Here is a 26369-nt window from a genome sequence, read left to right on the forward strand (position 1 = left end):
CACTACAGTTTGCTTTGGAAATGTAAGAAAGCCATCTATAGTATGTTTTTCATACTTTTTTGGCAGAGAGGAGTACACGTGTATTGTACAGTGAGATTTTACTACATACATAAATGCTTATGAATGAATTATCCAGCGGAAGCTTTCCAATACGTACTTGACCATAGATTCTGTAGAATAGCATTAAAATGTTTAACAACAACGCCAAAATAGAGCAAAGAATCAGCCTTTTGTCCAGATAAGGCTTCTTTGCAGGAACCACTAGCATGAATACTTTACCTAATTTTGCACCATTAATTGGTAAAGTATCTAACCCATCACTCCCTCAAAAATTGTCAAATAACAGCAAAATAGAGTGAAACATATCCCAAAGATTGCTGACTATTAGTAACACATTTCTTGTACAAGTTTGTGTTTGATTTTTTTTCCATTATGACCAACAACAGATAATTATATTGTTTTTTTTAGCCTATAGTTAACTAAATAACTGTTATTATTTTACATTAACAATGTTCCTACTTTCTGTGGTTCACCAGTTTACTATTATACTTTAAAGTATAATGATTTTTCTTGTTTTCGTGTAAAAAAATGGCATCTGATCAAGTACAAACACATAAATGAATAACATAACAGAGTAGTAGATATTGCAATAATTAAAAGACATAACCAAGTCATTAGGAATCGTCCTACAATAATATGTAAGCAATAAAAGAAGAGCGTAAAGCTCCATGGGACGCAGCACATGGTCCAAAGGTAGGATAAAAGAAAGGGAGAAGAAGCATGGTTCCGTTATTCTACTCCTTCAATTCTAGTCTACAGTAAATGACATGCACCTCGCATTGCATGCTCACATGATTGGACTACCTGGGCATGCAAGCTGAAAAGAAAATGCCAGCTCTTGTTATCGAAAGACGTTAACACGGCGAGATGCCAACGACTGCGTCTTCGTAGCTTTCAGGAGGTCGGCAGTGTTTTCTAAAAGACACCATCGTCACTTTTTATGAGTGAACGACTCCCAAAATTAATTTGACAGCAGTATGATTAAAACCTAAAAGGGTTCAAAGCCTTTTTTAATTGCAATTCATATATATTAAAAGCATGTTGACCTTCTGAAAGCTAGAAAATAGAACTCCCAATATTGTCTTCTTGTCTTGATGTCCAAATATTGGGGCAGGAGCTTTTTCTTTTGTTTTTTTTTTCCGACTAGGGAAAAGGAATACATGGTCATATCCCAAAAACCTTGGGATGGAGGCCAACAAAAAAAAAAAATAGACGGTCCGAATAAGTGGGATAATGAAGCAATCTTTGCTTCACGAAGAGGAAAGAAGGAAAGGATTGAGGACAGGCAGAAAAAAAGGTAGATAAGGACTATTCCCACCTGGCCACGCTTTGTTCCGATCTGATGAGAAAAAGCAATCATAAGCATACAAACACACTTTAACAACCAAACTCCTAAAAAGGCCGAAAAACCAAGACCAGATGAATGGATCGAACAAAAATAAATACAAACAAGCCCAAAAGGCGAAAAGTTCAAGTGGATGAAAAGGCAAATGTCCAACTTTTCACACCCGCTGGAGATTTAAATAAAACAGTGACAGAGGGCAGATGCGATGACCCGAATGGAAAGACGGCGTGACGGGAAAAACGTGTGGCATGACCAACGACATTCCCACTGCAAGTAGGAGGATAAAAAAAAAATCAGACTTCAGTGAGCAACGCCACAGTCTGGTGAGCAGACACCTTTCCGCTTTAGCGCCGCAGTACTTACGCACTAACTCGACACCCCTCAAACTGTTAAAACAATAGTTTGATTCAGGAATAGTCCACAACATTTATTCTATCAAAAACAATCCCAAAAAGGGGTTTTGGATTTATCTTAACAATACTTAACCCATGATAATAATCCATTAAAATGTGAATTTCCAAAACCACCTGCAGTTTGGATGTTGGTCATATCATACATTCTAAAAAAACGAGTTCATGAGGTCATTGGTGATGACTGGAGTGACCAAATGCTGAAAAGGAAGGGTTAATGGTTGGTTAATGAAGGGCAAATTCATTCATAGTTGCAGAGATACTGACAAGTATTTCTGTTTTTGTCCCTGCGGGCAGACATTTTGGGTAAATTGACCAATGTCTGGGAACTAAATTTAATCGGAACTGCTTTTAACCAACAAGAAATACATATTTTCACGACTATAAGGCGCACTTAAAAGTCTTAAATGTTCTCCATAATAGACAGGGCACCTTATAATCATTGTGTCATTCATTGAGGGTGCGCCTTTAAATGTGGTGCGCCGTATAGTCGTGAAAATAAAGTATACTACAATAAAAATGCTATTTTCGAGCCCAAACAAGCACAAAGATGTGCCAATATCTCTGCTCGTGACTGATATGACTCAGACAAAAACATTCATTCCGCTGTGAGCTTGCCGAAGATAAATTGATTTTATCTGTGAATCATGGTCAGGAAGGAAAACAAACAATTCAAAGAGGACAGACAAGCACAAGAGTGAAAGAGTGAAAGTTCAGGCATTACCCCATTAAGCTCCTGAAAGCGATCCAGGGAAGAAACCGAAGGACAGAGGTTGAAACGTGAAAAAGATACATACACAAGAATCAACAACATGTAAAAAGACAAAAGAAGCATCAATTCAGAGTTAAGAAATCAAAAGAGGTCAAAGCAGAGTGACAGAAAGCACATGAAGAAGATCATATAGGTGGGAATAAAATGCAGAATTGGAGGATAAAGCCCAGGAGAAAACAATAGCAGATGTGCTATAACTGATTAAAAAAAATGAAAAAGAATAGGAAATCAGCTTGGTACTTGCGAGAGCCAATTTTCTGCTCTATGTGAGCTTCAAGGGACTCATTAACTCTTGTTTTCATTGTCTCAAACACAATTAGAGAGATGGTAGAAAAGCAGGGAAATATTTCTGGACTAGAGACAATCCCGACTGATGTAAAGGTGGATCAGAATTGTATGTAAAGCATAATTATGTCTCATAATAAAATGCATTATCCATTATAATATGTCACTGAAACATGGCAAATTTTATTCATGTGACAAACTTTATTTTTGTCCAATTAATTTGAGTTCAAAGCATCCATCTATTACAAAATAATATTCCATTATCTGTGCTGCCTAATCTAGAATGTGCTACTAAATACTTTAAGATTCTTCAAATGAATAATGAGACTATTTTTTAATCAAATTTATCGTGCCAACATAACGCAATATTTTCTAAAATGTGGGTCATGGCCGCTTGATATCAATGTTAGCAAATTAACCCCAGGCTGTTTATACCTGATTATTTCCACATATTTAACTTGTAATGAAAATGAGATGATATAAATTGAAAAAATGAATTAACAAATTCCAACAAGAGAAATAAAGAAGACTACTCACGAGCAGGCGAACGCTACAAGAGCGCCGGTCACCACAATGAAGTCAAGAATATTCCACAGATCCCGAAAATAAGCACCGGGATGGAGAATCAATCCCAAGTCAATCATCTTAAAGATAAACACAAGCAAAAAAAAATTAAAAATCAATAAACGGACAACCATCATTAAATTCCATCCCATTCTGATGCCAAAACACTCTTACCTTAATCACCATCTCAAAGGTAAACACTCCAGTGAAGACATAATCAAGATACTTGAGAACCTACAAAAACCAGCAAATTTGAAGACATACTATAACATGTAAGATGTTAACATCCTTTATCATATAATATAGAGGCCTTTCCACCAAAAAGGCTGGAAACTACACTAGCGTAACCTGACCAATGTCCCCATAAACCTGTGAGGAGACACAGTCCGTTTATTCTACTTTATAGGGCCTTAAAAACATTTTTTTAAAGATAAGACCATGAGGAAAGAATGTTCTTGCTGCAGACTCACGTTGTTTCGAGGTGCATTGGATTGCACGGGATCCTCAGCTGCCAGGGCAATGCTGCTCATGGTAATGACCATCAGGATGCACATTTCAAAGTAGCGTAGGTTGACCACGTAATGACAAAGCCGCCGCACCCTGTAACAACACCATGTTAAAACAATGTTTCTTAAAGACTGTCAAGACTTTAAGGGTTTTGCTTCGGAGAATATTGGAATTTGGGCAAGTAAAGGCAATAAAAACCAACTAAAGAAAGGGTTCGAGTTCATTATTTAGAGTGACTTACGGATTTGTTTGTCCAAAAATGAACATGGAGCTATAAGGGAGGATTTGTCGAGGTCTACTTGCGGCATCGTCTTCTTCTAACGCTTTCTTCTCCTCGTTAACTGTCAAGTTACTGCAGTCAATGTTGTTCACTAGAGCAGAAAAATATGTCAAATTATACAATCCCCAAATGTTTCCTACAAGAATTCATCTTAGTTTTTTTCTCAAAAGACTACAGGGCTCACGCTTAAATCATAAAACCAGTAATGTGATTTCTCACTGGGAATAACGGTGGTCTCTCCAGGTGGGGCAGTAATGGTAACCGGGATGAGAATGGTGTTGCTATTAAGCCCAGCTTGGCTGGCTCTTGTGGAATTCTTCTGGTTGTCAGCGTCCTCTTGCTTGTCTCCAAGACTCAGAGGACTGGTCGCAAGAACTTCTTCCTCAGCATCTGACTGCATTTCCCTAGAAAAAGAAACATGGATCCCACCAAACATGGCCATGCTTTGTATTGTTGGTCTTACCTCTGACATTTTTTCCCCTTTTTGCTCTCCTCGCCCTCCAAGGTGGATTGCGCTCTGACCATTCGAGAGCATCGGCCTTTCCGTTCTCCGTTCCCCTCGCCTCCTCTACCTCGACCTCTTCGCTCTCCATTGGCCAACGTCCCGTTTCCCTCTTTCGGCGTCCGGTGCGAGTGGTGATGCCGATGGCTTCTCTCTTCCCTCGGATCGGAGACGTCATCTTCCGGGGATCCCGTGTGATGATGGCGCCGCCGTCTCTGACCCTCATCTCGACCGTGAGGGCAACCGTCCCCTCTCCTCTCTTTACTCTGGGCCCCGTTGGTATTATGATCTTTATTCCGACTATGGTGGGTGTGATGCCTGGCTGATCCGTCCCTACCCTCGCCATTCCGGTCTCGGTGTCGATGGTGCTTTCTGGCATGCGAATGGGGGGCTTCCCCCATGGTGTCTTGTTGTCCTTCCTCAGGATTCTTGTTGGACTCCACGACAAGGGGCCGGTCCAAGTGAGTCTTCATGTCAGGATGGAGATGGAGGACCGAGGATAGTCGTAGGCGTTCCTCAGGGTCCAGTTCGTGGAACAAAGCCTCGTTGCTGGATCGAACGTTGTGTTTCCTTAGTTGGTTGGTCCTCTGCTCCCATATTGACATGCTTTTGGCCGTCCGTTGTTGTTCTTTGCTGGACACAACACAACCCACATGGAAAATGTTACAATTAGCACAATGTCATTCAAGTTAGATCCCCTTTTTCTAATATTGACGCTATACCAAGCTTAGAGGAATTTTCATTTCACACAAAGCAAGGTGAACCACTAGATTGAGTGCTATTTAAAAACCCAACAATATATGACAAGCATATCACTGAATGATCTGTGATGCATCTGACATGATAGTAATTGTCTAATCATGCTTGTGGGAGTTATAAATTAGTGTTGCACCGATAAAATAGCACCATTGGCATGAACAGAAAAAAAAGTACACATTTTTACCTAGGTCTACAATGTCTTGTGTGTCTTATGTCTCTCTTGCTACTGCAACCAAGAAATATTCCCATACACAGGATGAAATAAAGTTCTAACCTAACCTAACCTCATCTAGCACCATATTTACAATTAGTCAAGAGACAAATATTATACCAATCAGCCAGTTGTCGGAATTGGGTCTCCCCAAAAATTGTATCGGTGCAACACTAATGTAAATACAACATTAGTTAAGAGTGTAAACAAACTCCCCTTGACTGGAATGCAGTGATATGAAATTCCCAACCTATAGTGTACATATGTGCATGCACCCAGGATGCCATAGTCATAAAAAACCCTATTTAGAAAGCTTTTTTTCTAAACACACCCCACATAACATTTGAGAATGTTCACAATGTCATCACCAAGCCCTCCTCACGCAAATATTTATCAGAAACTCCCAAACCTGTTCCTTTCATCCACACATTGCTTGCCATTGACCACAATAAACATCAAATGTATGCAATTTAAAAGGAGACTGTAAATTTTCCTTGCCATTAAAGTGCCTAAAGACCAATCCATTGTAAATGGATCAGACATATATTCATAATAAATCCATTTTAAAATCCCAGCAGCAGATAATTAGACGTCAATCATCATCAATAGCAGTGAAAGAGTAAAAAATATAAGATAAGTCAACTCTTGCAGACATGGCATTCTGTATCCATTATGAGTGATGATACAAATGATTAGTGAAAATATTTGGAAGAAATGTTCTCATGAGTTCTTATATTATTATCCACCCCCACCCAAAACTAAGCTTACTGTGTCAATATGATTTATTTATGATCATTTACTGGTTAGTTCAGTTTGTTCCATCCACCTGTACCTCAAGATTTGGCGAGCAGGGGAAGTGTAGAGACTATAAGTCCTAAGAGACAGACAGAACAGACAGACAGACAGACAGTAGACACGAAAGGACAAAGGACAGAATTCCTAGCGAACATACAAAGGCTGCACACTCCAGATCGGAAGGTCATTAAAAAAAAAACAGATGTAAATCCATTTTTCATGTGATTTTAAGTCCCTATGAAGCATGTCAAACAACCTTATTTTGTGTATTGTTGTTATTTAATTATAATAACACATTGAAAGTGATTTTTTGGTTATGTTTACACAAAAACGATAACCAGGCTCGAATTGCAAACAATAAAGTGGTTAATATTTTTTTTTATATATTCCAAGATAAGTTATTTAATTAATATTGTGCTGGTTATTATATTTTAGATGGTTTGAAAGCTGGTTTATGTTTTGTGGCTTTAAAAAATTATGTTAGTCAATTACTTTACCAAATAAAAGACAGTTAAGTGAGATTTGGGGAGACCCGGGAAAAAACAGGAGGAAGTTTATTATACTATTAGTACTACTAAAGTACTAATTAAATCTGAATGGAGAGCGGAGAGGAGACAAGGAGGAGAATATTGTAGCAGAGAGTGATAACTCACAGTGACTGAATGCTGTTGATGGACGACCTGCGAGAGAGTGCGTCTCGATTTTGCTTTACAAAACTGTACATGCAGAACAAAAAAAAGAAAAGAAAAATGAGACACCAATGTGAAGGGAACAGGTGGAACCCAACTGTATCCACCTGTTTCCTTCTAACTTACTCAAAAGAACAAATCTGGGCAACTACTTTGCAAACACCATCACTACTTTGTAAGCAGAAAATTACAAGGAAAAAAAATAAGAGCAAAAACTAAACCTAAAAAGTGGTCAGGAGTTTCATTCCAAAGACTTTTGAAGTTAGAATGGGACGAAAAGGTTTTCCAATTGGAATTTGACTTGAATTAGTTTCTAATGGAATGTCATGACATGAAACCCTGAGTTTGTAAAATATAAAACAATGGAAATAAAGACACTTTCAAACATTTGTCCACTCATGGATGAAAATGGACAGAAAATAATGGTTAAAAAAGATAAGTCGAGTAACCAATGCTTACTCCAGTTGAGTGGAAATATATCTTCTGAAAGGTGGATTTATATTCTGCAATATAATGTTTTTATCAGCTCTTTTCTATTAATACCATTAATTAAATCAATTGTAGTGTTATTGTCCATCCAAGCGTATTCTCCTTCCCGTATTTCAATTAAAAGCAATTTCGATTGATGAGTCAACGAATCCTAAACAAAAAAAATCCAAACCACAGTTGAAAATGATTCCTTAATTAAGGTGAAAAGCAGGAGTGAGTGAAACCAGTCAAAATGCAAATTCACACAGAATCAAAGATGGAATACAAAATATCATTTCATCAGAATTGGGGTCGAGTTAATAACAAAAGGTTCCGAAACTTACGCAGCGATGGAGATGTTGGCAGCTGACATTGGACTGACTTCCTTCACTTCCAAAGCCTTCTGCAAAGCAAGCTTCTTATTGGCTGCCTCTTCCTGCTCTTCTTCATCCTTCAGCCAAGTGACTGTATTATGTGAAGCATGTGTATTGGTCACATTTTCCCACAACACTTGAACCTACCTTGGTTAGTTCCTGTGCATTAGCCAGGTTATCAACAGCAATAGCCAAGAAGACGTTGAGTAACGTATCTGAAAAACAAGCCAACTCAGGAAAAACTCCCATTTTTCACGACCATTCTCAATAAAAACGAAGAACTGAAAAGATCTCCTTCTTCTTCAGCCATTTTCCCAACTTATAATTCATCACTGAACAATATTTGCTATACGGTTTGTCTTCTAAAAGGATACAATTTCCAAAAAGTGTAAGGACAATAAAGTAGACAGATGAAAACATCCCCCGACGGACGCCTCCTTGCGACTCAATGCCATGGTACATGACGGCGTTCCAGTCCTCTCCGGTTAAAATCTGAAATAGTCGGGAGAATTCCAGTTACACTTGGGTTGTCAGAACTTAATTAGTTGGCAGCATAAAGGGTTGTGAACACGGGCTAATTAGGGGATTATAAGTGAGCTTGTCAGAAGCAAAAAGGTGCACACAGCAGTGATTTCTTCTTATTAGCGTGGCTGATAATTATCTTAAGTCTTCCACGGCGACAAGATTTTCTCATTTTCGAGATTAACCGGGTGCGGGACGTTTTTACTGATGTTACACTTGGGTTTGCCCTTACCTGAAAGACGGTCAAGATGGCTGCTGGGAAGGTATCAAAGTTTGTTGTTGGTGTTTCTTCCTCAAAGTTAAATCTAGATCATGGAAGAAAGAGAAGAAGAACAAGATCAAATTGGTTGTGATTCGCCTGTGGTGCGAAGCAAGACAGAAGGTGCACCATTTTGGATTTTAATAACAAAATAACCATATAAAAGACAATAAACTTGGACAAAATGGCAATTGAACTGCACAAGACACACAGACAAAGAAAAAAAATAACTTCCATAAACACCCACACCAGATATAGGGGTTTAAATACACATACAATGGCTGATTACCAACCACACACCCCCTAAACTGTGTCAATGGCATGAAACAAATATGATTCCAGAATCAAAAATACTGAAAACAGTGGTGAGTTTCTATAAGTGTGAGAAGTGTGGATGCGAATCAATCTATAAAAAGCAAGAGAGGATGTGGTGCACTTTGTTACCGCAAGATCACTTTGGCCATTAGGCCTAAATTGCTTCTTCCTCTCGAGAAGATCTTGCCATGTTAAGTGTATGTCGTACATTCATGTCAAGTCTCTTGTAAAATGGCGCTAAATCTATAACAACCCGACATTGATCAGCCAGCCATACAGGATTTGCTCTCATGTCGACTGCATCACATAAAGGAAATGAGGGGGAAAAAAAGGGGTGTGGGGAAGTGAATTAGAGGAGAGTGGGGAGGAGCTTTTTGATTCGATAAGCTTTGGCATCATAATGTTTTTCTGCATTGCCGCCTCCTTCCAGCATTGTTCCCTCTCTGTTTGATCACAGCAGGCGCTTTTATGTATTTAGTTATGTACATATTCTTGAAAATTCTAATGTGGCTTTCAAAAACCATATTTTTCGGACTATAAGGCGCACCTGAGTATAGGTCGCAGTAGCCAATAATGCAAAATAAATGCATGTATTAGCAAGCTGGCAAACATAAATCCATCTATTGAGACTACCAATTTTCTTTAAATAACATGATTTCACTTCCAAAACTTTATACATTTCCTATTTTTAAAATTCAAGAAATTACAAGTGTAAGAACGGTAAAATATTTCAAGCACAGCCTCTTGCAGAACCAATAATTTTTTAGTCATGTCTGAGCTTAGAGCGTAAATGTCAAGTGTAATCATATCATACAGATGCAGTAACAGCTGTAGGAGCGTTAAAAATATTTTTATACTGAACAAAAATAGTGTGGTAGGAATTTGTAAACTGAATTTGGTCATGTTTGGATAAAAAGCAACAAAAACTGAGATTTGGGTCTACAGTAGAAGGGAATTAATACATTTACTGCATTAAAAAAATCAGTGTGTGTCCCTGTAGGGTGGACTGTGTGTTTATTAAAATGAGCATAATAAGAAAAGTGCTTTTCTAGTCGTTACTGTAAAAGCGGCATATTTCCTCCAAGCTTATCACAAACAGACGTGAGGTCTTTTGAGTCTCAGCAGGGAAACGGTCCACGGCCTCAAGCTGTTTATCTTTTAATTCTCAATTTTACCAAGAGACGTTTGGGTGTTTTTGGAAAGAAAAAAAACATCATCTCCCCAAACCCCAAACAAATTCAGGCTCAATAAGTCCTTTATTGTCTTTTCAACACGGCCTCACATTTGCCTGCGGGGTGGAAGGATCTCGGATGTTTGCTTTACTCATCGGAGAAAGAAAAAATCTTCCAGCCTTGATAACTGACCTTTGTTTTCTTACCAGGCTTCCATTTTCAAACTCAAACGATTTGCAGAGGCCAGTTAAAATGTGGACATTTGCCGCCTGTTGCGCTCTGCTGGCTGAAAGCCGAGTGGACGTCAGACTCATCTCACACTTGTCCATCACATGAGACTGATGCGGCGCTAATGATGGCTTAGACTGATACGAGGCTGGATACCATGGCAACAGCCTGCTGCTTGCAAGCCTGCCCGACGTGGTGTTTGTGAGGGCTGTCAGTCCAAGGGGAAGCAAATCCATGTGAAAGGCTGTTTTACACCAAATCTGGATGCGAGTACGTACTATTCTATGCCAATACGAGCAGTACGTGGTAATTTACACAACAATGAGGGACCACCTGGCAGAAAATGCCGGATACAATACAAATTCTATTATATTGAGCTTTTCGTAACAGCCTTCTAGAAATGTAGAGGTTACATTGAAAGGCAGGGTGAGCATGTACTGTGATATGGGCTTTTGTGTCTCCAAATCAGATACTGATATTGTGTTTATATGTATATCTGGTTTTGAGGAGTTGGAAGGCAGCTATTATAAGTGGAAACTGTATTTATTTAAAAATAGCATGTATATTGTTGATGTATTTGTTTGTTTTCTTGAGCCACAAGTCGTATACGTGTGTATATATATGTGTATATATGTGTATACATGTGTATACATGTGTATACATGTGTATACATGTGTATACATGTGCATACATGTGCATACATGTGCATACATGTGCATACATGTGTATACATGTGTATACATGTGTATACATGTGTATACATGTGTATACATGTGTATTCATGTGTATACATGTGTATACATGTGTATACATGTGTATACATGTGTATACATGTGTATACACATATATAGACATATACATATACACATATATAGACATATACATATACACATATATAGACATACTTATACACATATATAGACATATACATATACACATATATAGACATATACATATACACATATATAGACATACTTATACACATATATAGACATACATATACACACATATATATATATAGACATATACACATATATAGACATATACATATATTCAGGCATACACATACAACAATACATGGTTGTTGTTGACTCTGATAGGCTGATCATGGCAGAGTGTGCTGCCATATTTGATGATAAATACTTGAGAAGTAAACAGTGCACTTGTTTTTCGACAACTAAACTCCCTTTTCAGAATCTAATAGTATAAGCCTTTTAGTAAACAATTATATTTGTTATGCCGTCTAATTGAATTGATAAAACTACTACTATATTCACTACTATATTTTACGATCCAAGTAGAGCAACGTGCCAGTTAAGTTATTCAAGAGCAAATGCCAGTTGGATTATAAAATGCTCTTATCATTGGAAAGCGGGGGACCCTTGCTGAGATTGATATCAAAGAGCCACAGTGAGTGCTGCTACTTTGCCAGCTTCACGCTGCGCCAACATGTCTGTCACCAGCGTCGGGTGGGGCCACTGGCTGTGCACAAGAAGGGTCAGCTAGGGAATTTCACCACTTGTGTACATGTGACAGTCCTGTGTGTGGATGTATGACAAAGAATGGCCTAATTGGAACTCAAGAGGAGCCAAACGCAGTCCTTGTGTGTATTAAATCAAGCAAAAATAAGAAAAATGAGGGAAACAGGTTAAAAAGTATTACTCACTGTCCTCCAAAGAGCTGCATGCCCAGCAGAGCAAAAACTACGATGAATAGGAAAAGGAGGAAAAGCAAACTGATGATTGACTTCATGGAATTGAGCAGGGAGACCACCAGGTTCCTTAGAGAGTTCCAATACCTTCAAAAGAAAAATCAGAACTAAAGTGACTGGAAAATATGCATTGTCAAAAGGACCAGGAAGTATTTGAACTGGCTTAAAAAAGTTCAAGTCATGAACATTTTTGTTCTTTAAAGAGAGAAACTTACTTTGTGACTTTGAAGATTCTCAGCAGTCTCAAGGCTCGCAACACACTTATCCCAAATGATGCTCCGGGTTTGATTATGTCCCAGATCACCTCGAAAATACTTCCTACAATCACCTAAAAGTTGAAGAAAATCAGCATGGTTGAGTTCTCCCTCATTGGAATAAATGGACTTCTTTGCGCAGCAGCAATCATATGGTGCGCAGTAAATAAAATCCAAACTTAAAGGGAACATTGTTCAAGACTATATCATCCATCTTAACTTTTCGAAAAACTTTACCCCAAAATCGAAGCAGTTAAAGGAGGAATGGAAATAATTCCTGGGTCCAAGGCCGTACATCTTTAAGGTCATCTCTGTGAGAAACAATCCCAGGAATACAAACTCTGCCGTGTCTGTTGGGGGAAAAAATTGAAATGCATTGCAGGTATGACAAGTGAAGAGGCTGAAAATGACTTGATTAAGTCCTGAAGAGACTCACACAGGGCTGTTGTGAGCCACTCGGGTTGATCGTAGTGGACAATGGCCACACACATGGTGTTCAGGCCAACTAGACACAGGACGATCCAGTAGAAGCTCTGAGCTTTTACCATTCGCCGGATGAAGAAGCGAATCCTCTTCTCTTTGTGGCGAAAGTAAGATGAGCTGTCCATCTTGGTGCTGCTTTCTCTGACCCCACAAAATCGAGAACCGGGAGGACCTAAAGCAATGACATGAAGAGGTCAATAGGTCATTTTTTCGGACTAAATGGCATAAGATACAAAAGCTAAATGATTACTTTTTTCAAATATTTTCTTTCCTTATCTGGCTGAGGTTTGCATGCATTCAGGGCATATGAAGGTAAAAATTTAATTTTATTATTGGCTTTATTAGTATTATTGGTGCACAGATCAGAAGGCAAAAATCTTTGACTCCTATATATGTATATATTTATGTTTACATATTTTTATGCATCAGGATTTTCAGTTATTCCCACTAATTGTCTTACTACATCCCTAATATTTACCCTGACTTACCCTAACACGTTCCAATTAAAACCAAATTAAATCCCGTTATAAATGAAAGTACCTAATTTTAATACTAACATTTCAATGATCATATTTCACCAACTTCCCAACACAACGACAATAAACCATCATTCCCTTTCTCATTCCCCTGAAGACAATTCTCTTTCCACATTCAAATTCTAATAGGCTGCAGGAGATACTCATTTAACAATTTTAATCACAGCCTCTAATTAAAAACATAAACCATACAACTACTACAGCCAGATGGTACTGAAGCGCGTTTAAAGTGATGCTGACAGGTTTGGCAGGAGCATATTTAACCATTTATTTATTGCCTTGACATGACATGGCACGTCATAAATATAGATCTGACTAAGCCGGGTTGGAGTACATTTATTGTCATAGACAGGCTTTTAAGGTGACATTTATTTTTAAAAGGTCTTCTCTGTAAGGAGACAGCATGAGAAGGTCAAAGGTAAACTGCTGATGTCCAACTTACCTACAGAGGAGATTTCAGCGAATGGCTCCTCCCCTTCCTCAGCACCAATCAGGTCATTTTTACCCTTCTTGTTTTTGCTTCGTTTCAGGACTGTGAAAATGGAAGAAAATCATTAGAAATCAGAGTATTTTCCCAAACAATACAATATTGTGTACCTGAGAACGGGTGTGTATTTGTGTGTGGTGAGGTGGAAGAAAAGCTAATTACAAGTGTGAGTTAATAGGAGAGTCTGACTGGAAGACATCCATCTTGTTTTAATTTTCTGCCTTTCAGCTAGCTTTACAATGGACAAAAATTGCCGGCCTGAGATGGATTTTAATTGACTCGTGATGCAGTGTTTTATTTTTTTTGCCATTCAAACTTTTGTTGATTTTGTATACAGTAAAATATATTGATGCTGAAATCATTAGACATAGGACAAGTTATAAAACTTATACTCCAACTAGATTTAAAGTGATGACAACATCAGAAAATGATGCAAAAGGATGAGATACTAAGCTTCATGTATTAAAGAGTCAAATGCAACTACACATTCCTAGTAATAAAATCTTAAAAAGCCACTATTTAGCAAGAACTTTTCCGTGTTGCTCTTACCTGGAAGATTTTTTTTCCTCTTGTACCACGCACCATCCAATGGCGACTTCTCCACGGCATTTTCATACTCTTCCTCCAACAAAACCTCCTCTAAAGATGGAAGAAAATGAACATTTTCAACAATCAGGCTGATTAAATAAATAGCACAGGTGGATTGAGGGAGATAGCCAACCAGCTTTGCAGATCCATTCCAGGTATCCAGTAAGCTCTCTTTCAATTTGTTGCTGTCTTCGCAGTTTCAGGAACTCTTGCCTCTTCTCCACACGTTCTCTTTCTTTAGCAAACTCTCTATAAAAAAAAATACATGTACTTAAATAGCCTCAAAACGTGAGCCAAGTCCAATTCACTTGACATTTCCTGTTTTTATTTGGAATTTCTCATCCATCTGTTTTTTAATATTTTAAGTAGGACATCCCTTTAATCGACTGGCGTCCGATCCCGACTGATAAAATCCCAATTCACCAGGCATTAAATTTCACAGCTGTTTATGGCCATATAACTGAAATAGATTGTTTACAGCTTTTGTAGTCGTCCCTTATTTGGATTCTTTTGGTGATTTTATGATCGTCTTTGGTTCAAGGTTAAAAACTTTGATATTCATTTTAAATGTCTTTGTTTTTTAAAATCGCCCTGTACACAATTCTATATTACAACTCATTTAAACGTTGCTAAGATGGACATCCAACCAAATCACCCAAATCCCTTTAAAAGCCTTAAAATTAAAATGTTGTAAAACCTAATTAGCTTGGGTTTAAGTGCCAAAGTCAATGCTGCAGATCTATTTTTGTTCTTTTCAGTGTTCTTACCCCGACAGGACACCAAGCACCAAGTTGAGCATAAAGAAAGAGCCAATGATGATGAGAGGGATGAAGTAGAGCCAATTCCATGTGTTCCCTGCCACGTCATTGGTCTGTACAGTCAAAACAGATGGTTGCAAAACATTAGAAATTGCAGAAAAAAAAGCTAATTCATCTTATTCTACAGCACAAAGAAACATTTATTAATAAACATGAAGCACCTTTCTAGTTAAGAACAGAATTAAGAGAAAATTGACCATTATATTTACAGTTATTAAATAGGATGATAGATATTTCAACTCAATCTTATTAATAACATGAGGAATTTAAGTTTAGAGTATTTATGTCACAAACAGCCTTTGGCATCAACATCTGTGATTCTGCCTGCATTTTAATGAGTGCCTACAATTCTGTGTTTGCAACCTTTTCAACTCTCTGCATCATTTCATGCATTCTACATATTTTTTAAAAAAAGTACTCCAATCTACAGGTATTATATCAAGATTTACGGATATGGGTGTGTTTCACTGAGGCTTATTTTCTTTTAATTTGGTGACAAAGGCTGACCCAAGGCAAATGGAGCATCTGTGTCATCTAAACGGATTTGGGCCAATGAGCCGAGTCGCCTTTTAACTGCAAAGGGCGGGGCAGTTGCGTGGTAGACCACTCTGCACCCCCGATGGCAAGACACCTTCCAAACATTTGGCCAAGGAACCCACTGGCAATACTCATGTGGTTCATTACAAAACTGCTGATGCACAATGTTGCTTGAAGCAAGGTACTTCAAGTGACCCCATCCACTGTTTAAGTACAACATGAGGACTGAAGTATAATTATCCCGGAGCTATTTTGTTAACGCAAGTAGGAATTGAGAATTTTTACCTCCTGATCCGATCCCAATTTTCTTTTCATAACAAATTATTTGAGTGTAAATTCGCTGTTTTCACGTGCACTTGACGTCCAATCCATTTAAAGTGGAAGTGTGGCAGCAAATTTAACAGTTTGTAGTAGTTTGTTCTTGGTTTTTTATAAAATAAAATAAAAATGGCCCCCCAAAAATGCAACTTAAACTACAGTAACTCTGTTTTTGTTGCCCATCCTTTGACCAGTGCGACTTATTCTCAGATTTGACTAATAGCCAAAAAAAATATGGTATTCCCCGACACCAATGACGCATTTCAACGTTGTATTGGATAAGAACATAGTATAATCTGTGGATTGTAGTCATTAAAAAAGCAGGAAATAATGTCCCTATTAGCCTAAATATCAAAGAATGTGTAAGAGTTTGTGTTTTAGGAGGTTAATGATGATTCCAATTGTATTTATTTTAGTATTTTGGAGCTTGACACAGCAGATTTAGACAGAAATAAAAGTGGTGATGCTTCAGCCAGCGATTACTCCAACAGTTACTAGATAACACGAGATTGTCGCACTTGCATTTTAATGGCTCGAGAATTACCCAGCAAAGAGAGATTAGGATGCAACGGGTTTAAGTTAAGACCCTTTTCCAGTAACAATAAGTGAGTGTAAAGTATTCGAGGTTTCATCCGTGTTCAGGAGGCGCAACTCAAGTAAGTGTATTGCCGTTTTATAGCCTCCTGTTAGTAGCCAATGAAAACAGCAGGTTTCTAATCTTGGTGATACAACGGGCAATTAAATATGTCTGCAAATGACAGTTTTAAGACTTGATAGGGGACTCAATTAACTCATTGGCTGCCAGTGACAGCATTAGATGTTCAATTAATTTTGACCAAAAGAAGAGAAATACTTTCAAAACTTGTTTAAACTACAAAATACATTTTAGAGTACCCACTAGACCAATCTACCAATAGTAGAATCTTTTCATCAGCATTTACTTGTTATATAATTCTATGTATCCATTAAAAATATATGTATACCATAATGACTAAGATACCCAAATAGACATTTTAGGTCATTTAGGCCATAATATTAACATTCACTGAACAAGATTACAGTTTTTTTTAATTATAATATTACCAAAAATAGTTACTTACTTGATTAAAGGTTAAAAAATACCATGAGTTATCACGTTATTCAATACAAGCAGGTTTTAGTTGATGTTTTTCCCATTAGCGTCAGGTTGTTTGATTATAAAAGAATTGTAAATGTAATTACATTACGCTCAGGTTAGGGAGAATCATCCGTTATTGTTGAACTAACGCTATTGTTCACGGTTCTGCAGACCTTTGGTTAATTTAAGGTCTTCGTCGACAACACGAGCTGCTTTTTGCAAGATAAGGTGGGGTCATTTTTTTCTCTATTGGTGCATCTTTCACTGACAAATTTCTATTGGCGAAGCACTTGTGAAAATACTCTGCAAGTTTCAAATAGCGGCATAAAAACATCTCATGAATAAAGGATGCAAAATTAGTAGTACTACTGATTTCTGTAATGATAAATGGGTATAAAATTGTGTTATTTACTGCATATATTTGGGAAACTACTGCATTTGGGAGATGACTGCAGAAAAGAATGAGAAAAATATGCACAACAAAAAATTATATGTGTGGGAATACAGGCTAATCTGTGATAAATCCCCTTCAAGAAGGATGGAAATTTTCTCGGAAGGCGTAAAAAAGGAAAGAGAAAGAATAAAAAATAAAAAGCGGGGAAAGTATCAACAGAATGAAAATGCTGTCCTGGATCAAACCACAGAGTCTGCAAGTGCTTAGCATAATGAGCCTTAAAAGCCACAGAAGATGTTTGGAGTGAAATGGAAAAGGGCAGAAAGGAGGAGGAAAGATGGTTGCCATTTTAGAACTTGCTCACAGGAAATGAAAATGATATGGTTTTGTTTGAGGACGAAATAAATAATGATCTCTGTCACTTTTACCTTCCTGGAGCTATTCTAGAAAAGATGGGGTTAGGGAATCTATGGCTTGGGATCCACAAGTCAAAAAAATCATAGTAGTTGTTGATGTTTTTTGTATAATGTCATATAAAACTTTTAAAAAGATAACTCACACTATAGAGGATATCCACCCAGCCTTCCATGGTGATGCACTGGAACACCGTAAGCACGGCAAAAAGGATGTTGTCGAAGTTGGTGATACCAAAGTTGGGTCCGGTCCAGTACTCTGTGCACCTGGTCCCGTTTGGACATAATCTGGCTGGGGGGTCCACGCCACAGGGCCATTCAGCGACTTTTTCATCTGAAGGAAAGAGAAAAATTCCACTTTGAGTCAAGATCAACCCCACTTAATCCCAAACGTTATCTTATTCTGATTTAGTTTTGCATGGTTTTTCTCCGGGTACTTCAGTTTCCTCCTACATCCCAAAAACATAAAGAGTAGGCTAGTTGAACACACTAAATTGCTCTTAGGTACGATTGGTTGTCCGTTCCCTTCAGCCTGGTCCCCATACTATGTGGGGATAGTGTCCAGCACCCCCCGCGACCCTTGTTAGGATAAGCAATAGGGAAAATGAATGAATTTTACCTACATCCAGTCTAGCCTAAATACTGACTATATTCATTTGTAACCTAAACAGCTTTGTCGCCAGCCCCACTTTGTTTTTTATAATGCAGCATGTCCCCAGTAAGCGCAATATTTGCCATGTCATCGGCTACTAAAAGGATGAAGTGAGGTGTTATTGATGCCTTGCTAGCATGCAGAAAATCATTAGAGTGACTATATGCACGCTTACTGCACGGCTGCAATTTGAAAAGAAACCAATCTGTGAACAACAGGATTTTTCCATTGCATTTCTTTATGTTGTATTCAAAATATTTCCAATTGAAGACACATATACTACATTAATAAATACTTCCTAGGACGTTGCAGGCTTTTTGTTGCCACTTCACAAAGGATAGCAAGTCCTTGACATAAATTAGTCGACAATTAGTAGTAAAGTTTCTAAGCAACTTTTAATTGCATTGGACTGAATGGAAGGTGGTGAGAGGTGACTTGCAGGTTGTGCGGGTGCACGTCAAACCATTCAGGATGAAGAATAAATGTGCTGAGTCTACCAGATGCTTTCGAGGCCAACCTTTCTTGCCTGGATCAAGTTTTAACAATGATGTGCACAGCCACTTTGCACAGCCAACATGCCTCTAGTGCCACTCCTGTAAAATGTAGTCTTTGCTTCCCAATGACAGATGCTGTGTCAGCTCAACTTGGTCTTACTTTGGAAGCTCTATTGTCCTTATTTTCTTTTACAAAGTGCATCAATTAATTCCCCACAAAGATATTTTTCATGGTTATTTCATTTTATGAGCTGGTGAAGAGGAAAAACTGCTTTGAATAACACATTTGGGATATAATATCATTATAAAGCTCATTCAAGTGTAATATTTTTTACTTTGAGTTCATTTTAGGTAAATATGCTATACACAATTGCTTGGGAAATTCCCAAAAGTATATTTTACGCATTTCTGAAGAATACTTTAGAAAATACTTTTCCCTGATCACTATTTATAGTATTTTAGAGTATGCAAAGCAAAAAATAAAAATAAACAGCACCCATCTGTCCTCTTGCAGTTGTTAGTAAATGCTTGAAGGCGTGATCAAATCCTGCTGGGTCGCTAGAACTAAAATAATCTGACAATTTAGCAAAGCGTTCGAACTCCTCACACCAATTTCAACACTCTGATTGGGTGGAGACTATCTCATACACACCCGCATAAAAGCGTGCTTTGGTAATAGCCCCTGATGAATTAAACATTACGCAGACATGCAATCAATCTTTCATAATACACAAATGCTTAACAATAACCCCAACAATTTAATATTTTGAGCCTGAGACTATTTTTCGGAAGAAATTCAACATTGTACAAAAGAATAAGAGCTGTTTATCCTTACTAGTCTCGATGTTGAAGCAGGTAGTGTGAAATTTTCCCATGTAAAACTCCACGCCGATGATGGCAAACATGACAATGGCGAAGAAAAGCAGTAGGCCAATTTGAAGTAGGGGTACCATGGCTTTCATAATGGACTTCAACACCACTTGGAGGCCTGGAGGAAACAAAACAAATCTTAATAAATGGAAATATGAAAGAAAAGAAACATTTTCTACAGGTTGGGATGTGCTAAGGATTTCCAGTATTGATCCAACACACTTCTGAACTTTCCCAACATGTTTACAGACTTACTGGGAATCCCTGACACAAGTTTGAGCGGTCGCAGGACCCTCACGGCCCGGAGTGTACGTAAATCAAAGTCGGAGCCTACTTTTGCCAGGATCCTGTGCATAGACACAAAAATATACAATTATAAGCACATCTGTAAACAACAATGCATTGTCATTAACTTAAAGTTGCATATTGAGTCATAGCAATAACTTCAGATTCACACAAAAAGCTACAATTATCACATTTATACTTAACAAACCTCCATTTTTTACCACAGGGAATTTCATATATGTACTGCATTGATGTATATCAACATATTCCCACATCTAAGCAATTTACTTTAGTTAAATAATGTTTTATTTCAGATTTTATAATCTAAATCCTCACTACTACTAACCTTTGTTTCGACTGAAATAAATGACTCCCACCCGCCAAGTGCAGTAAGATAAAAAGTTGAGAGCAATAAAGGTCATTACTCCCCAGTTATCAGTTGCCAAGGTAACCAGCAAAGCCTATTTTGCCATTAGGAACCCCATCATAACACGTCTAATAGGATGTAAATGACCTTTTTATTTTATATAGTTCAAGCCCTATCACGTGAAGTGCGGCATCGGGCGTGGAATGTAGTAGAAGGACTCAAACAGGGAGTGCTCCACCAAAAACTTTAATAACTACCGCAGGAGGGATATGAAGGAAAATAAATACAAAATATGAGGACTTGGAATTAAAATGACAAAACCAAACCTGATATGGAAGACATCGGGAAACGAGGGACTTAGAAAAATCAGGGTAAAGCAGACAATCCAACAAATACTCGCAAACACACGGGGTTTAAATAGACAGACAAAAGTCTATTAAAAAATACACACATCTTTTCATAGAAGACAAATTCTTTTATATTTGGCTCTTTGGTTTATAATACTTGTCCAAAATATACAAAAACTGACCCATGGTTCTACTTTTAAACCCTGAATAATTAAAAAAAGCTGTCCTTTCAACATAAAAATGAAAAGTTACAGTGGCAAAGCCAGGAATAAAACGTGGGCAGTCAATAGAAGTCAAAACTACGCCCCCAAATCTGCTTTTATCCAAAATCAATAACTCACTTTGCTCTTTTAAGTGCACATGTGCATATGTGTGCAAGCATGTGCGTGTTTTTTTTTATGAAAGGCTGATTGGATGTTTATGTAGACAGACAGTCTGAGCAAGGATTCATCAGAAATAGGAGCTATAGAATTTTAATATTCCTTTATCATCACTGCAATATGTCCATGTGGGCGCCAGACAGCTAGACCGGAAATATGTGGTGCGATTGTATCATCTGTCAAGTACACACCGCCGCGTCACTTCCCATTAGTGATGAGTGCCATCGTGGAAATATTACGAGTAGCCGTGGTCAGTTTTGCCATTTTCTTTTTTTACATGGGGATCAAAATATAGTACTTGTATTAATATGGCATTTGTAGTATAGGCATGAATAGGTGATACACTTTTAGGAGGTAAATTATGGTTTAAATATAAATGATTTTGGTCACATTATTGAAAAAAATGCTAAAAATGTGTAATCTATAATTTATAATTATTCTCCTGTCATGACAACTTTTTCATTATGTCTTGATTACATGAAATTACAGTTATTTCTAATATAATAGAATAAATGTATGGCATGTACAACACTATTCCCATTATCTATAATTTAAGTGAATGCAGTTTTAGGATAAAATAGCATAAAATAAAAACACACAATTAACAAATTAGACACGATATGAGGCGCCTTCTCATACTGACAAATGATGGATCCAGTAAAAAATATAAGGAAATATGTTTATGCAAATTTAGTCTAGATCAGCAGAGTGAGGAAAATAGGCTTGATGATTTGACAAGAGACATTTCATGCCAATTAAAGCTACAATCTTGTAAAAGGAAACGAGCAAACTAATCATCAGTTCAGTATGTCACATCCTGTTTGTAATGCTGCATGTGTGTGTGTGTTTGTGTGCTAGTGTGTGTGTTGTGGTCCTGATGTAATGTGATACGAGCGGACAGCTGTGACGGAGGCAGGAGAGGCCACAATGCACATGAACACGGTTGAAGTGGCTACACATGAAGTCATTGAAGCTGCCACAGTCACTCGCCATCAAACATGGCTGTTGTTCTATAGCCTGGCTTTATATATATCCCATTTTCCATTAAAAAACAGACACAAAAATGATTAAACAGAGGTTAAATTCACAATTTGCACCACTAAAAGACAGTAGTGATGTACAAAAACTAAGAAAATCAAAGTTCTTGTATTGAGTATTTGAAGAAGAAATTGAACACAAGTCTTGCATCAGTATTTCTCCTAAAATATCAAATATAAATTGAAAATAAAGCTGTGCAAGATATGAACACATACCACCTACTCAAACATACCAAGTGGGATTAATATAAAGCCAGACAGTATAGGATATTGTTATTGACTTTTGTGTTTGTTTGTGTCCGAGATAGAAGAAAGTAATCATGTTATAAGGCACATAAAATAAGTGTCTGGCCACCAACATTGAACAAAGACCAAGAAAATTCAAAAAAATGTATCATGTCCAGAGATAAATAATATTTAGCATTAGAAAATGTAGTATTGCTTGACTTGTTTTGTAGTTTTTCCCAATTCCCATTGGAATTGATGGATTTAGCTATCATTAGAATTGATGGGATTGGAATTTAAAAGTATTCCATGCAAAAGGCAGTAAGACATCATTGATTATTATTTTAAAAACAATTAAAATATGATATGTTTGGCCATATTCATTATATTTCCAAATGGCAACAATTGTAATTGTATCCTATGAGTATTTATGATAAGGATTGAACATTGATTGTTCATATTTGGCAATACATCTCCTAGAAAATAATAGTGATCAAGTCATTCCCTCAAATTGATGTATTAATCAAATAAAGGACTTAAGTATGCCTCACTGTGCTAACAAGGAGTCTGTTTACAAAAGCCAGCTCTATGGGAGTGTGACTCATTTGCTGAGGTAATACGCTCTGCTTTAAACCACTCAACTGAGCTTACGTGTGTTTATGCGCGTCAAATTGTACGTTACGGCCTCACAGGCTTGCTTCTCTGGCTAAATGTACATATTTCAAGAGACTTTCACGACATTAACTTCACATGAATCCTGGCTGGTTAATGATGAGAAACACATGATTTAGAACAAGGCAGTTTAAATGGTGATAAATTATAACTTGGATTTAACATTTCGTTCCTCTACATTAAACTAACCCAATAAAACACTTCCATCCTTTCAAATTCTCTAAAAAACAGGGAAAGACGTTTGAAAATGATTGAAAACCGTAGCAGAATAGTGAGTGGAATTGAAAACTGTCAAGCAATACAATGCCCAAAAAGACGAGAAAACTAACAAAGCTGCATTCTGACAGACAGTCACGCTTCACACTTTATATCAAGCTCTTTGAAAAATTTACAGTAAGCTCTGTTTTGTCGTACCAAGTACCTGAATAAAAGATGAGAATGTCCTTTTCCTGCGAGTGGGGAAATCCGCATCTACGTAAGACATGGTTTAAAACTAGTTGCGATTTGTAGGCTAAATTTTGACTATTCTCCACACTGAATAACTTTCAAATAGCAACAATACTATTTTTTATGCTATTGAATGGCAGCAAAAGCACAAAAAACATTGCCTAAATCAGTATACATTTTGCTAAATCCATTTAAGACAAACCAAGTCACCTTAAATAAAACTAACTACCGTATTTTCACGACTATAAGGCGCACTTAAAAGTCTAAAATTGTCTCTAAAATAGAAAGTGTGCCTTATAATCCAGTGTTCTTTATATATGGAAAAAAAATAAAACATGTCATTCATTGAGGGTGTGCCTTATAGTTGTGAAAATATGGTAGTTGTGGATTCCTGTACGTATTAATATCAAGCGTCAAAAGCATAAAAATGCACACAAGATTGCGTTAGTGAGAACCACATGGGCACTACAAAAACATGTCAGTAACTCGTGGCCTGTGATGTAAGCTTTCCTCCTTTCCTCCCACTCTTGGACTATGATGTGCTGTTATTGTGTTGGTGAAGTGGAGCTGAAGAGAAAGCGGGAAGCCTGGCTTGCTACACAGTTACTAATGCACATTCTAACACATTACATGCACGTTCATCCTAGACAGTGAAACGGACACTTTTACTAGCTCACTCAGGTGTAGAAATTTTAACACTCGCTTTGATTTTGCAACCTAACCCTAACCCTAACCCTAACCCTTTCTCAGTTATAACATTAGTCTAATGGAGGAGCAATTTTAGTGTAGATTAAAACAATTGATGGATGGAATAATGTCAATTTTAGTTCATGATTTGACTAAGAAGTATTGCAGGAATGACGACAATATAGTTTTTGTCATGGCGGGTACATTTTAACAGTCGAGGTTCATTTGCGACTCTAGAGAACTGTTGTGATAACAACACTGTATGCATGGGACTTGTGGTTATGCATAATACAAGAGGGATATGAGGACTATATCAAGTCTGATGTCATTAAAAATTCAAAGTTATCCAAGTGCAGATTTTGCCTCATTTGTAGGACTTTGGTCCTCTTGGATGCATTCAACCAAGTTTATTTTAAGGGCATAGTATAACAGCTGCTAAAAAATAATAATAATTGAAGGGGGAAGCCAAATTTGAGGGCAAAAGTGCATTAAAACTAGTTGAATTTCCAGCATTTCAGAGTACTTTGACTGTACTAACCCAACTATTTTCGCCTTTGGAACACATATCGCCAACCAAAACATCTCCTCACATCCCCTTTAAATACATCACCCCTTAGAAATGCCTGCTCTGGGGTCAACACAAAACAAAAATGGCTCCTCTCATTATCTTCAGACCGCGATCATGATAACAACTGATGACCTAAATCCGTACTTAATGTCGTCAGATACTTCTTGTGACCATGGTAGAACCCCAGAACTCTTCCAGAGACCAAATGACGAAACACAAGCTTGCGAGAGCGAATCAAATCAATTAGTAGGCCCTGTTTACCATCTGGCACAGTGCCTGGGAGCCATTTTTGGACAGAATTTCTTCCATTCTCTTTGCCTGGCCATGTAAAAAAAAACTATTTATTGGCTATGTCAGACTATGGAAGCTGTTTTTTTTTAATTGCAAGGCCTTCATACCCTCTAAATGTCATATGTCGGGACCGGTCTTAATTAAGGACCCCTGTGCAGGTAATTAAAACGGTTGTTTGGCGTCATAAGTAGCTTGTAAAACATACTGTAACATGTTAGGGACAGCTGGAGGGCAATGTTATTGTATTGCATTGGTTCAATACAATAATATCTGGATTTTAGCCAATTGGTTTTCACTAGAAGCTTCGTATTAGATTCCCAAGAGGTTTTGCAGCACCCCCGCTTTGCCCGACATGGAGAGCAGGTGTTTCTGGGTAAAAAAAATAAAAGGTTAATGTGGGGAAATGAGCTTCAAAAGCATTTGTTCAATCAAAGATGGAGGAAAATCATTTCTTGGGGGTTTTTGGCTTCAAATATGCAATGCTGGTACAATCCAATGAGAGCTGTATCAAGTTGGAAAATGATCCATTTTTACCGACAATCACAGTGCGATATTAATCTTTCATTTGTACTATTGTGTTTGTAGGTTGTCAGGATGTCGAGGTGCAACTGTGCATCAATGGAAAACTCATTTATATTTGGCTTTCTATTTTTTTTTGCCGACACTATTTGTATGGAGCTTATGAATTATTTGACACTTTTCTTCATAGCTAACAAGCAATGTGAGGGGGGAAATATAATTCAATATTTAAAATATCAACAGACTTCCATCTGGAATTTATGTTTAATTTTATGTCTCGTGGCCAGAAAAAAATGAACTTGGCTAATAAAGATGATAATCAAAAATATGTTATTCATATGTATAAGGCCACTAT

At 37.4% G+C, this 26369-nt stretch overlaps 1 protein-coding gene across 1 annotated transcript in view; it reads right to left on the minus strand.

The window, feature by feature from the left end:
* Window positions 1–26369, minus strand: part of cacna1bb (calcium channel, voltage-dependent, N type, alpha 1B subunit, b) — a 61277-nt gene that overhangs the window by 18931 nt on the left and 15977 nt on the right. Inside the window, exons 6-28 of the mRNA XM_077736750.1 lie at window positions 20445–20536; window positions 20155–20307; window positions 18320–18507; window positions 15344–15447; window positions 14710–14825; window positions 14538–14627; window positions 13944–14033; window positions 12919–13137; window positions 12720–12832; window positions 12444–12556; window positions 12184–12315; window positions 8776–8848; window positions 8396–8513; window positions 8169–8236; window positions 7992–8098; window positions 7144–7206; window positions 6528–6569; window positions 4687–5358; window positions 4443–4627; window positions 4185–4314; window positions 3907–4036; window positions 3611–3670; window positions 3410–3516 (exon numbers count right to left, since the gene is read on the minus strand). Of these exons, the coding sequence (XP_077592876.1) occupies window positions 3410–3516; window positions 3611–3670; window positions 3907–4036; window positions 4185–4314; window positions 4443–4627; window positions 4687–5358; window positions 6528–6569; window positions 7144–7206; window positions 7992–8098; window positions 8169–8236; window positions 8396–8513; window positions 8776–8848; window positions 12184–12315; window positions 12444–12556; window positions 12720–12832; window positions 12919–13137; window positions 13944–14033; window positions 14538–14627; window positions 14710–14825; window positions 15344–15447; window positions 18320–18507; window positions 20155–20307; window positions 20445–20536 (3165 nt within the window). The remainder of the gene's footprint in view (window positions 1–3409; window positions 3517–3610; window positions 3671–3906; window positions 4037–4184; window positions 4315–4442; window positions 4628–4686; window positions 5359–6527; window positions 6570–7143; window positions 7207–7991; window positions 8099–8168; window positions 8237–8395; window positions 8514–8775; window positions 8849–12183; window positions 12316–12443; window positions 12557–12719; window positions 12833–12918; window positions 13138–13943; window positions 14034–14537; window positions 14628–14709; window positions 14826–15343; window positions 15448–18319; window positions 18508–20154; window positions 20308–20444; window positions 20537–26369) is intronic.

The sequence above is a fragment of the Stigmatopora nigra genome, chromosome 17 (assembly GCF_051989575.1).
Source record: "Stigmatopora nigra isolate UIUO_SnigA chromosome 17, RoL_Snig_1.1, whole genome shotgun sequence".
NCBI classification, from domain to species: domain Eukaryota; kingdom Metazoa; phylum Chordata; class Actinopteri; order Syngnathiformes; family Syngnathidae; genus Stigmatopora; species Stigmatopora nigra.